The sequence below is a fragment of the Chiloscyllium plagiosum genome, unplaced genomic scaffold (assembly GCF_037043375.1).
Source record: "Chiloscyllium plagiosum isolate Xiang-an unplaced genomic scaffold, Cpla_swu_hap1 HiC_scaffold_43, whole genome shotgun sequence".
Taxonomy (NCBI): Eukaryota; Metazoa; Chordata; class Chondrichthyes; order Orectolobiformes; family Hemiscylliidae; genus Chiloscyllium; species Chiloscyllium plagiosum.
Window position 1 is genome coordinate 16,054,912 of NW_028270181.1, and position 13,721 is coordinate 16,068,632.

The 13,721-nt window shown below is 39.8% G+C and overlaps 1 protein-coding gene across 1 annotated transcript in view; it reads right to left on the minus strand.

The window, feature by feature from the left end:
* Window positions 1-3,101: 3,101 nt before the first annotated feature.
* The window catches only part of lrmda (leucine rich melanocyte differentiation associated), an 889,883-nt gene continuing 879,263 nt past the window's right edge, over window positions 3,102-13,721 (minus strand). Inside the window, exon 7 of the mRNA XM_043678940.2 lies at window positions 3,102-4,738. Within this exon, the coding sequence (XP_043534875.1) occupies window positions 4,659-4,738 (80 nt within the window). The 3' untranslated portion in view covers window positions 3,102-4,658. The remainder of the gene's footprint in view (window positions 4,739-13,721) is intronic.

Sequence of the window (13,721 nt, forward strand, 5' to 3'; positions counted from 1 at the left end):
ATGCAGTAATGACCAAATATTTTTTTAACATGTCAAAGCAAAATGTGCACATTTTCTCATAGGGAGCAACGCTACAAAATTTAGCGGCAGGCTATCTTTGACCTTTGTGATGTGCCGCTTCCAAAGATTGATGAGCACAACTCATATACACATGATTTCCTTAATTCCCCTGTCCTATTTCCATTTCAGTGGACTACTTGCCATATAGAGATTAGGAAGCAAAAAAATCGGAGAAGGTCATTTTGATTTCAACAGCAATGGAAATATTCAGCCAAATTAATATCTTCATGAACAATTATGAACTTAAGAAATGACAACAAAATGGTATCTTATTTATCCGGAGCCAATTGTTAACATCACTTAATTGCGGTGGATATGTATCCCTCTGTGTCTTGTTATGGAGCCACTTCATAATTTATTAGATCCAGTTGTGACTTTTTCTCTCCCTCTTTTAATTTTTCCTTTGATTTTCTTCCCTCACGTTTTTTTTCTGCTCAAGCCTGATGCAGATTGTCCACAGCTGTATGGATGTACCAGCAGTCTCCATCCTGGCCCAGGTGGTAATTGCCTGTCTGCATGTCAAGTATTGACACATATTGAACTGGGCAGACCGAGACAGTTGTGGAAACCCCCACCAGAGGCCAATCCTGTTTCACCTGAAGTCGATGAGAGTACACTGCCTGTAGACATTGTTGGATAATGATCATGAGCAGCACTTGGCCAACTTTACCACTTCTTACTCCAAGAAAATGGAAGCCATGTAACTGCCTTGAGCTGAATTCACTAACTGAACACAGGCCAGGCATCAAAATCCTGATATCTTTCTTATCTGCATGGCTGAATGCCATCCCATATTTAGCCATTGGTGGGAGGGAGGGAGTGCCTGCATTGCATTGTTTAAGAAACCTAAATCCATATGAAAGGAAAATCTAATTGCACATTTCCTGTACTATTTTGTTCACCAAACATACTCAACTCAATGGCAATACTGTTACTTAGATGCATTGCCTCAAGGTAAAATTAGGCCTGGCATGCTAATACAATGAATGGATGGAAAATAAATGGAAACATTCTTGTTCGCTATTGCTAGGAGATTTCCCAAAACATGCAAGCAAACAATGTTTTTTTTGTAAGCAGATTCTTCAAAAAAATGAACTGTGCACAAGCCAATAGCAGTTGTGCACAATAAAGGCTAATGATTAGGTGATACATTGGTCCCAATCCTTTAGAATGATTCTGTAATTTCTGGGCCTGGCAATTGCAGAGGAAATGCACCAGGATAGTGAAAGAAGAACTTTAATGATTTTTTGCATCATCGTCATCATCAACTTCATCATCGAGCCCTTGCATAGTACCAGAGTAGTCCCACAGTTGTGCCTCCACCCTGAACAATGCTTTCTTTATAATCCACAGAATAAAAGGCTGTTAGTCTCAATTAGGTGATGGAGCCAAAACCTTTGCTCCACAAAACTGTTTTAAGCCAAAAGGTTTTTTACTGGTCCTCTTCTCTCATTCCTAACCTTTGCTTTAAAATTTACCGAGATGTGGAGCTAACCAAACTGTTAGACTTCAGTCAATGAGTTTGCACGTTCTCCCAGTGTCTGCGTGGGTTTCCTCCGGGTACTCCAGTTTCCTCCCATGGTCCAAAGGTGTGCAGGTTTGGTGGATTGGTCATGCTGAATTGCCATTCGGGGGTGTGCAGACTGGGTGGGTTAGCAATAGGAAATGCTTTATAGGAATTGGGTCTGGGGTGGGGTGCTGTTCAGAGTCTTGGTGCAGACTCGGGCTGAATGGCCTCCTTCCTCACTGTAGGGATTCTAGTGAATTTGTGATTGTAATTTGAGGTGATTTACAGAGGCCACTCTTCCCATTGAAATCTTTGTGCAAGATGAATTGCAATTTCCCTCCCTCAACATCCCCCTCACATCATTAAATTGCAACTTCAACAGATATGTGAATTACATCTGCTAATCATACTGTGTGAAGCAGTTCTTTCAGAAGTAACTAGTTTTTCCTTTCCCCATTCATGCTTGTAAGGAAATACCTGAAGAACCAACTGGTACCTGGATCTGTATTATCTGTTGAGTTCTAAGAATTGCACATGGAATAGAATGGGAGACATTGTTACCATGTCTCTGTGGGAAAATGCTGAGTCTCAGTTACCTCATTTTCAAAGCTGAACAACTCATATTGGTTGGAGAATGCACCAACAGAAAGTAAGTTCTGAGGTACTGGGAAGGGGCATAGTTCAAAGGCTGACATAATCTAAATGAAACCAACATCAAAAATATTCACATTTGGCTCAACTTGAATCAATCTGGGCTCAGACTTAAAACTGAACTTCTTAGAGTTATTACCAAATACTGTGGAAGGGCAAGTTGTTGGAGGGAATCCTGAGCGAAAGGCTGTACATGTATTTGGAAAGGCAAGGCTATAGGGAGAAGCTGAACAGGCTGGGGCTGTTTTCCCTGGAGCATCGGAGGCTGAGGGGTGACCTTATAAAAGGTTTACAAAATTATGAGGGGCATAGAATAGGGTAAATAGGCAAAGTCTTTTCCCTGGGGTTGGGGAGTCCAGAACTAGAGGGCATAGGTTTAGGGTCAGAGGGCAAAAATATAAATGATACCTAAGCGCCAACTTTTTCACACAGAGGGTGGTACGGGTATGGAATGAGCTGCCAGAGGAAGTGGTGGAAGCTGGTACAATTGCAACATTTAAGAGGCATTTGGATGGGTATATGAATAGGAAGGGTTTGGAGGGATATGGGCCGGGTGCTGGCAGGTGGGACTAGATTGAGTTCGGATATCTGGTCGGCATGGACAGGTTGGACTGAAGGGTCTGTTTCCATGCTGTACATCTCTATGACTCTATAAAATGTAAGTCACCATGAATTATTTCTTCAGTTTGTATATTTAAAATAGATGGGGACTTCTTTGAGAACAGTAATCCAAGAGTTTGTAGGGGAAAAGCAATATTCTACTTCATGTACTGTCCATGTATTTCCAATCCTGTAACCACAGTGAAGTTTGTACATATACTCTATGGGAGGCTTGACGCAGAGCTAAGAAACTGTCTTCACCAGACCAAGGAAAATCCAACAATTCAGTGAATGCTTTTATTTTGATAAGGAATCAAACAATTATTAGAGCTAAATAACAAACTGCTTTAAGTATGCTTTGCAAAGTATGGGAATGTAACTTACTGCAATGTACGTCAGGCACAGATTAATAAAGCTAAGAATTTTACTTTGTTAGCTTTTAAATCCAAACAATGTAACATAATATTCTTAGTATGTGTAAATAATACTTGTAATAATTGCACACTGTTTATACAGGCTATCTGCTTTACAGTAAATTTTACTCATCACTGTTCAATGTTTCCAATAGATCCACTGAAAAACTGCAAACTCGAGATTCTTGGAACATCATCAGTATTTAAATAAGAACACAGAAAAGTTATGTACAGAAAATCTGTTTAGTTACTACAACAAATTTGACAAAACTACAATGTTGCACCGTGTAGAAAAACGTGTACAGTAAATGTTTGGTCAGTGTAAAATATTTAAAAATTGTCCATTGTAGAAAAGCCAAACATTGCACAGTGTAGACGTAGTCAAACAATTAAATTCAGTGCTGAACAAGAGTATCCAAATATAATGGCATATTTTGTCAAAAACATGAGAATTTAATGTTGTCAGATTATCTAGTTGCTTCATTGTTTGCACCAAAACTGAAGTCTCTTCCAAAAAAGTCTAATCCAAACTGGGTTTTAACACAAAAAAGGATGACCTCTCTCTACCAAAAAAAAATTCTCTATCATTGACAACGGCAGTAAATTGCTTATCCCACTCAAATTCAGTAGGAGACAGCAACTGTAACATTAAAAAAAACATGGTTCAGAAATGATCTGCTAAGAAAAAAGTTGTGGGAAAGGTAGACTGATTTTCAATACATCAAAAGTCAAAGCCACACAGAAATACAAGTACAATCTATTCAGCCTGCTAGAGTTGTCAATTTTGTTCGTGAACCATCACTGATCAAAGTTAAAAAGAGAATCTCATCTAATGGAGCTGATATTTAATCTTCCCAACCTCAAAATAAGACCCATAAGGCAAAAGATAAATCAAGATTACGTCCCTGAAATAATGTTGGTCAGTCAATGGGATTTACGGTTTAATATGACTATTCATTTCATCTTGTCCATGGCCACCTATAAAATGGAACAGAATTTTCTCATTACTCAACAACAAGTCATTGTAATGAGTGCAGGAAGGGCTTAATGTGACTTTCTGGAACTTGGTGTGATGCAATAAGCATGCTCAGTTCAACCTCAGGTGTGACCTCTGCCCTCCCATGAGCAGCAGTTGTACCAGGCAATCCATCATGAGGCTCATCCTGTCAGGCATACAGCCTCAGTGCAGCTGTCTGTCATGGCGATAGAAGGGACCTGCTTAAAGGCAATCATGTCAATCTCTATGTGCCTGCTCAGACTAGACTGAAAGGTTGATCTTGACAGGCATGGCAAAGTCAGCAGAAGACACTAGCAGGCTGAGGATGTATTCTGTGTTTCTTTGTATTTGGATAAGTCTTTGGCTTTAAACACAATGCATGTATATATCTTGTATAGCAATGAAAGCAGGCACTGTGGCAGAACTATTCTTAAAGCTGGTCATCACGGATGAATCTGTTCCCCTCTGAGTGCCTTCCATGATATACGTAGCGACATTTTGCAAAAACACCTACAAACAGATAAGGAAAATTACATTATTAAATCGTCTTTTCGTTTTTTTTCAAGGAAAGCAAACATTTTTCATTTCTAGGATGTCCATTTAACTGTACATATATTTATAAAAACCCAAAATCAGTACTATGAAACAGGAATTAAGATAATCATGGAGGCAGGTAAAGGAACTCCTTTGAAGGTGAAAAACATCTTCCCAAAGCAGATTTTATCATTTTATAGTTAAGCTGAGAATAAAGTTGTTCCCTCTGACACACTAAGCACTTCAATTAGCTGGCCTGTCACACCACACCATGGAAAGACACAACGCCTTTAGATAAGGTTATCTGAAGGAACAGTGCGAGTAGATAAAATCTGATGGTCAGGCAACTGGGCGACACTGAGGCTTTGAACATTCCTTTTCAACTCAGATGAGATAAAAAGGCATTTTGTTGGTGCCTATTTCATTTACAAAGTGCAAATCAGTTGAGGAGCCTCAATTAATCTTCCTGGACGCAAGTTTATATGGGATAAATGCAACAAAGATTAAGCAATCAGAAAGATAGAATGGATACACTGATGGGCTTTGGAAAATTCACTTTCAATTTCAGGTTTACTGATTGATATGGGGCACCCAGCTGCAACTTTGAATTTCACCCAAATGTGGGGAGGGGGTGGGGTGAGGGGGGAGTGTGGAGAAGCAGGGGGATGAAGGCACCCTTAATCAGGAAGAAAAAAAGCATCAGTATATCATTATTATAATAAGCACTAAGTAAAGTATGATGTCAAAGAGCTCAGATATAAAATACAGTTCTCTGTCTTACTTTGGTACCTCACCAGTGTGACCATTGTTCAGTTGAACCTCAATACTGTGCTAATAGGCCTACTTGACTGCGGAAGTGACATAGTCAAGGCCTATCCTGGTCCCATTCAACATCTCCACAGAAAGAACTTTGACTAATTTTCCTTTTCTCTATTCAGCAGTTGTGAGGCCAATTGTAACACCTCACCTAAGGCTAATTCTTTTCGGCTGTGAAAAGCAATAAAATCTTTATTTTGAACCAACTTATCTTGATAGCATACTACAGCAATGGGATTTTAAAAAGGGCATGCAGCCACAACTCTGACACAAGGTGAAGCAATCGCAATGTTTTCATCTTAAAAAGCATAATTTAATTCAACTTGCACAATTAGCTCATTGTGTAGTATAAATGCAAACTGCGTTGGGGGCTACTGGCTAATGGACAAGAACGGCAGTGTTATGGCTCACCAATCATACATCTGACATGACTTATGGTTATCTTAGCTCCAAACCAAGTGCCACAGTATGTCCTCTTTTCACATTGGGATGCATACATTTTGACATCAGGATAAGAAGGTGCAGAATAATTCATTAACGATGAGAGAAGAACAAATAACCTCTTAACAAATGATCGTTAACATGAGAGAGGCACTCAGGGCCCTTAAAGATTTTAAGTGGAATCTTGATCTTTAATTAGGATGTATTGTCATGTTTCATAAAACTTGATTTACTTTTCATTGCTGGTCACTTCGAATTTTTTTTTAGCAGTATTGGAATAAGTCTTTTGCCCCTCAGAGACATACAGCACGGAAACAGACCCTTCGGTCCAACTCGTCCATGCCAACCAGATATTCCAACCTAATCTAGTCCCATTTGCCAGCACTTGGCCCATATCCTCACTCATGAAGATTTCCAGAAGAGACTGATAGTGCTATTTAATTATCCATAAGCCTAAGGATGGAGCTGGCATCTTTGAAAGAGGAATATATGGGGAAAATAACATTTTGAGAGATGTTTGGCGCTATCACGGTGATCTCAAGAGGAAACAGAGCCAATGTGACACAATATGTCAACTGCACAAAAAAGTGATTTTATTTGGCACCCAAATGTAACACATGAAATAGGATAATTTTGTGCAATGTAATGTCTTCTGATTGTTTCATTAGTTTAGCCCCACCTTGGTAACATTTATTGATTCATTACATATAGAAATTGTAAGGTAGGCTTTTGTTGACAATTTGGAGATAGGTTTGATCTTACTCTTTGCTCCTTCCGCAGCATGTAGAATCGTTGGCAAGAAAATGCATCGAGATCCCCAATTGTACTGATAACAGCCATTGCATCCAACAAAGTCGCTGGCCAAACTCATAGAATGACAGTAAGCAACAGAGTGGGCCCTTGTCATTTGAACTATGACCCAGGATGTCAGCCAGACAGGCAGTTTCAGCTGGAGCTCAGATACTGACAGAGGGTACATGATTTGAATGGGACTCACACTCACAACTGCAGGAATATCCGGCCAATGCTTAACACGTCATGCCTTCAGGCTACTCCATCAGTTCTTCCCAGAAACAATTTTGGCTTCTGCCTTTTACACGCTAGATTTATCAAGCTCTTCTCCAGCCCACCAACCTTCTCACCCCATCATCAAAATAAAATAAATGAAGTGACTTGTTAAGAACATGTTTTTGGAGGCTATGTTAACAGTCAGTGATTGCAATCTGCTGGTGTTACTGATGGATTAGAAACAGGACTGTTAGCAGACATCCTGGTGAAAGAGCCACTTGATGAATGCAAGAGACTGCGGCTAGGTGTCAGCGCTTAGAATATGAAACAAGGACATGTGGTATTAATATTGTCAATGATCTCAAGACAGGAAAACAGATCCCATATTCTCCGTCAGTTTTAAATAGATATCAAGTGCATTAATGACAAAAGACCAGGCTTCAAACAAAGGAGCTGAGTGATGATGTGCTGAGTGCACTCTGCGCTGGCAATAACGTGATCTGAAAAGACATTGTCAGTTGTGGAGACAGGCCCAGAATTGTGAGCAGTGACAGAAAACAGAGATGAGGAGAAAGATACTGGTACCATATTAGTGCCAACCCTATTTGAACACTGTCGGCACTCCTAACTGAATCTGACATCATCGCCTATCACTTGCAGTATTCTCTGCTGCTCCTCCGCCTAGTTTTCCCCAGACATCATTACAAACTGTAGTCAAGTTTTATGTTACCAGCGGTTGTTCTGTCAGGGAGGTTGGGGCTCAGAGGCCTAAGGATAACCTCAGTCATTCTACATTGTGAGCTTGTAACAATGGGACACTCATTTTTTCTGAAAACTCTTGCTACTTGAGGTGCTCTGTACAGCAACGTGTGAGCAGCTGTCACCTTGAATAAAAGGTTCGAATATTAAAGAAAGTGAATTTCTGGATGTATCATAAAGCAGTCGAACTGTCTGGCAGCAGGAAATAAATTCCAGCTGCTGCTGTTCGCCTGGGGATAAAGGTGCTCAAACTAGTGACAGTAAAAGTCAGCTGAAATTTCTGAACTCCTGGGGTCTGAAACTGTTTAATTTTTTTTAAAAAGGGTTGGCTTTGTAGAGAAACCACAGTCAGCAATGCAGCTGCGATTTGACAGCAAATCATATTTTACAGCTTTCATGTGTACCTGATAAAACTGCATTTCAAAGGGGCAGTAAAAAGAAATACTCATTTAAAATAGGAAGTTCAGGCATCATTCAAATAAAGGAACAATTTGCTTTATGAAAGGAAGCGTTGCAACTTAATAGTTAAACTTTAACTATACAAAGTGCCAGAGAAATTGTTCAAAAGGGTAAGAGATTTGGGGGGTGGGGAGCATGAGGAAGACTGTTTATTCAGCAAGTGGTAATGAGCTGGAACACACTGCCTACAAGGGTGGTGGAAGCAAAAACAATCAATTTCAAAAAGGAAATTGAATGGGCACATAAAGGAAATTAACCTGCAGGGATATGAGGAACGAGCAGGGGGGTGGGACTGACTAGATTGTTCTGAGGAGCACCAGTAGGGACGTTATGGGTAAATGTCCTCCTTCTGAACTGCAAAAGGCTTCACCCTGTGACTTGGACAATAAAGAGAGGCAAAGTATAATGGCCCTAGAAAATGTGTAAAATATTCAAATGGTTAATATATCCCAATATTCTAACTCATGCCAAATCTACTTCTTTATCATTGCCAGATATTGTTTTCTGAAAACGCTTTCCAGGGTGAGTTCCATCCAGGAAGAATGGTTAATTACATTCAAGAGAGTCCCATTATCACTAGATGATGACATCACAGTGTGTGGTATACAAGATACTCTGTGGTTATCAGTATTTTATGTTTCTGTTCCCTTCCTGGAAATGCTTGCAAGATAATAATCAACAATGAGAAGCTGTCTTTTTCATTTCAGCAGTAATACAACAGTTCCTTTCTACCTTCCTTGAAATCTTGCCCCTTTCCTCCTGGACTTAGTTTATCCATCAAAGATTCATAACGCACCAGACACCTAGCACTTTTTAAAAGGTCCCTCGACAGTTGGGATCAACAGGAAGAAGTGAGGACTGGAGATCAGAGTTGAAAAGTGTGGTGCTGGAAAAGCACAGCAGGAGATGCAGCTTCTGAGGAGCAGGAGAATCAACATTCCAGGCAAAATCCATTCCTGATGAAGGGCTTATGCCTGAAGCATTGATTCTCCTGCTCCTTGGATGCTGCCTGACCTGCTGTGCTATTCCAGCACCACATTCTTCGAGTTGGATTAACAGGCCAATTCAACATGGGCACCATACGAACTAAGCCTACCCTGCTCTCAACATTTTCACAATTATCAGATCACAACCAGGTTGGGAGCCTCTGGAGTTTCTTCCTTCCTCCAAAAGTCGCACCTTTGTCCTTGCAGAATTCAGAATGTACCTTCTGAATCTATTTCTCATTGTCAAAGCAGGTAGTGTTATTCCACAATGAATCTATTACATCAGTTAGACTTCCAAAGAAACCTTGGAAAGGGCTGCCTCAGCCAATATTTAAAGTATTTATGGCAGATCCATATGGTATAAAGTGATCTCTGCATTAGAAAATGGCTTCTCTAAGCTGGAGAACTTGCAAGAACTGAATGTTAGGAAATTTATATAAGAACCAGTCTTTTTGTATTAAAAGCAACTTTTGTTTGGTACCTGAATCTTCTTTTTTTCACCTTTCAGTTGTCCATTTCCAAAATGTAAAAGTAATTTTCTGGATTATTGTGCTGCAACAACTGAACTCTGTCATTCTCGATTCAAGTTATGATAACATGCCCATCCATTTACATGTACATTCCTCACCCATGCCTCGCTCTGGCAGGTTTGCACAGTTTGATATTGTACATATGGTTGCATTTTGTCTAAAATCCTTTTCAAATTAGTGATGCAAAAATGCGTTTTGGATGGAAATGAAAGGCATTGGCAAACATTTTAATCTCAGCAATGAATCATTTGATGTTGCTGCATTGGTTGTTTGAGCGTTTGTGATGGGAAATCGTTTACAAGTATGATTGATTATAATTCCAGAGAATGAAAAGGATCATTAGGCCAAAGATGCTAATTTACTCCCAGGCTTCTCATATTCAATTTTCAGAGTTCAACTCAGTATTGAAGTAATCTTGGAATAGAAAAAAAAATTAGTTAAATGGTGAGTTATGCATTTGGACAATGTAATATAACATGTGCATCACACATGTTTTGGTTATTCCCCAACATCCAGCCATTCTGGGTTATAATCCAAATTGACCATCACAACTTCTCTCACTATTAGGTTTGCCAGCTCTGGTTCGATGAAGCCCCAGAGGTTTAATCACATGACATGGTGTCTCCAATGCTCTGTACATATGATCCTGCTATTGGTCTCCCAGCTTATCAGTCTCTGCTTTCCAACTGCAATTGGAAAGCAAACAGACTTGCAATTGATGATGCCTGTCAGTCAAAGGGCTTTCCTATCCCCGCTGCAATACTTTTAGAACTAATCAATGTTCAAAGAAAATGGGGAAAAAAAACTCAGAATTTTTCAAATGCCCCTCTGGTTTTCTCCAGACTTCCCAGTAAGCAGAGGCCTAGAAATTAATTTTTGTTTCCTGGAGACCTTCAGATAATCCTGGAGGACTACCAAACCTATTTTCTATTACACATGTTCCATTCCTTGTCACAGGTGAATACGAGTCCTCGGCAGATTGGCACAACTTTGTCAGTTGTAAGAAGAAGCATATCCTCACTATGTCGCAACAACTGTGTGGCTGAACATCTATGGGATATATGCAAATTGGAACGAGCAATTTATTGTCTTAATTTACGCCTGGAGTGAATGCTGGGTGATCTGTGTTACCTTGTTTCAGCCTTACTCAATGCAAGCCTGGCTCTTCAATGCTCGACCTGTATTCTAGGAAAAGATAGTACGTATGAAGGGAGCTAACAAAAGTTAAAAAAAAGCAAAAGAACTGTGGATGCTAGAAATCAGAAACAAAAACTGAAATTGCTGGAAAATCTCAGCAGGCCTGGCAGTAACTCAGAATTTATTGTAGCTATGAAAACATTTTTTTTTAATGCATAAGAGGGGAGGGTCTAAGGAATAAAAGATAGATGAAGATAGAGCCTAAAGACAGAGAAGAACAGTTGGACAGACAAAAGAGTGGATAACGGTCAGTTGAGGAGGATGAACAGATGCAAATGGGGACCATTAGTGGCAGGCAATGGGTTGTGTGTAATAGCAGACCACGCAATAAGAAGGCCTGGTGTGTGGGGGTTGGGGTAAGGACATGGAAGAAGGTGCCTCAAGCCTTAACATTGTTGAACTGATATGGAGTCCAGAAGCTGGAGAGTTCACAAACAGAAAATGAGATGCTGTTCTTCCAGTCTGTGCTGAGGTTCACTGGAGCACCGCAGCAAGCCTGAGACAGAGATGTTGGCCGGGGAACACAGTGGGGTGTAGAGTGACAAGCAACTAAAACTCAGGATCCTTTTTGTTGGCAGAACGTACATGTTCTGTGAAGTGGTCATCCAGTCTATGCTTCATTTCCCCAACAGAACAACATAACTAATAAAACTAACAAAAACAGCCCATCTGAAGCAAGGCAGCGTGCAGTCAAAGCACACAACAACACAGGAATGACATTTCATTGTACTGTGTAACTTTAGTTTGCAAAATAAAATTACATTGAAACCTAAAATGCTTTATAAATGTGTGAGATATAATAGTTTTTGAGTCTGCCAATAAAATGCAGTTTACATACACTACTAGTTTACACATAACACTTTGGCACACTGCTCATTTGGAATCACATGTTATCCTGTCTTTCCTACCAATGTTCACTCACTGGTGAAAGAAAAGTCCTCTCCTGAAGAGGCTGACTCTGATTCTGTCTCTTTGGTAGTAACTCTGTGGGTACCAACCAACCTTTGACACCTTGCCCACATGACTTGTATTTGTTATCATGTGCTTTGATGGTCCATGCCAGCAGAGTATTTGACTGTGGAAGGCATCAATCCACAGCATTCCCAGTGGGCAACTTGAATACTAGTGAGAGTGGGGAGCCCTGGTCCATTTGCCTCTTCTTAACCTGAGGTGCCTTGACCAAGACTAACCCTCTTGTTCATATCAAATTCAAGACAGACAGAGATCCCAAGATTGTGTTACCTTCATAGATTTACCCATAGTCCCAGTTGTGTTAGCAAGTTATGACAAGCTTTTTCACAGGTGGGAGCCTCTCAGTAACACAACGCTCAGAGGTTTGTTCCATTAGCTTTTTAAAACTGCAACGAGTCTCATGATTCAGAACAGCAATTTTAAAAATCTGAAATTATATGAACAGGCTTTTGTAGGTTCGGGTTATTTTTAAAAAAAAGTCAACTCCAACAAAAGGCATACTGTCTCCATAAACTGTTGCTTCACCAACTGTCATAACCAATAATTGATAGAGACCAAAGACGTATTCACTGCCAGTGCCAACTTGTTTAGTTACATGTCTTGAGTGGATAAATTGAAAATGACACTAAGAGAAATGTGCTATAAATGCATTTTCTTAATATGAAACCTTTATGCTTTTATTGTATTTATTTTTGTTAACTTTGATAACTTACAACTTAACAAACCAAAATTAGGTACAGATGATGCCTATTATAAATGTAAAGACTGTCAGTTTCTATTTCCAGCCCTTAATGTTCACTGAGGAGATTTAATCAGCTGCAATCTGATCTGGAAAAGTTGACATTCACATTTTCTTTTCCACATGTCCAACGCAGCACAACAGAAACAGCACAGATCAGTACAAGGGCAGACTGTGAATTATAGGCACGCATGTGTGCTCTAAAAAAAAGTTTGCATCCCAAGCTTTCAATGTAACTTATTCATTATGATGAGGTCCAGCTTTATCCGAAATACACACGAGAGGCAGCAGTGCCTCATAACTGGAAATCTCAGGCCTCCTCTTCTTAAAATCTGTTGCTAGAAAATTGAGAAGCACTCAAAGTTCGTGGGAACAGAACGATGAGCTGACACACAATAATAAACCATATTGTGTCAAGCGTACAGTCATCGAGATCCTCTTGGCCGCAAGTATATTACCTTATACAGACATGGCTGACATATATTTAAACCCCTATACACATTAAGAACCCATTAGTCTGACAGATTAAAAGTTATCTTGAAGCTAATGTTTCCATTATGTACAATTTGGCAGTGGAACAATCAACACTTTGTTCCTCATATGTCATACTTTGTTTAAAAAAAAGGGAGTGTATCTCCACATCCTTGAATGACATTGACATGCTCTGCTTTGATGTGGGCATGTGCTGTCTTCAGATTTGCTACTGGTGGCGAATGATTATTCTGCTGTAGTGATGATGGAAACAGTTTTGCAGGGGACGGTAGTGGGAGGAGGGAAAGGAAGAAGAGAAAATCAGTTAAGACACAATTTCTACTGGTGAAATATTGCTGCTCTTGAGGTTACTGAGGCCTTCTGTTTAACTAGAACCTTCAGGAAAAAACAAATTAATCAACAGTGCACTGAAGTAGGTTTAATGATTGTATTCTGCATACAATCAGCTTTTCCCATTCCCGAGCCATCAATATGTCAAGGAAAGACATATCCAAAGGATGTAGCTCTTAACATCAAGGTTATCTGTTCTCCGCAAGACTCTCCTTCCTTACTGCCCCAGT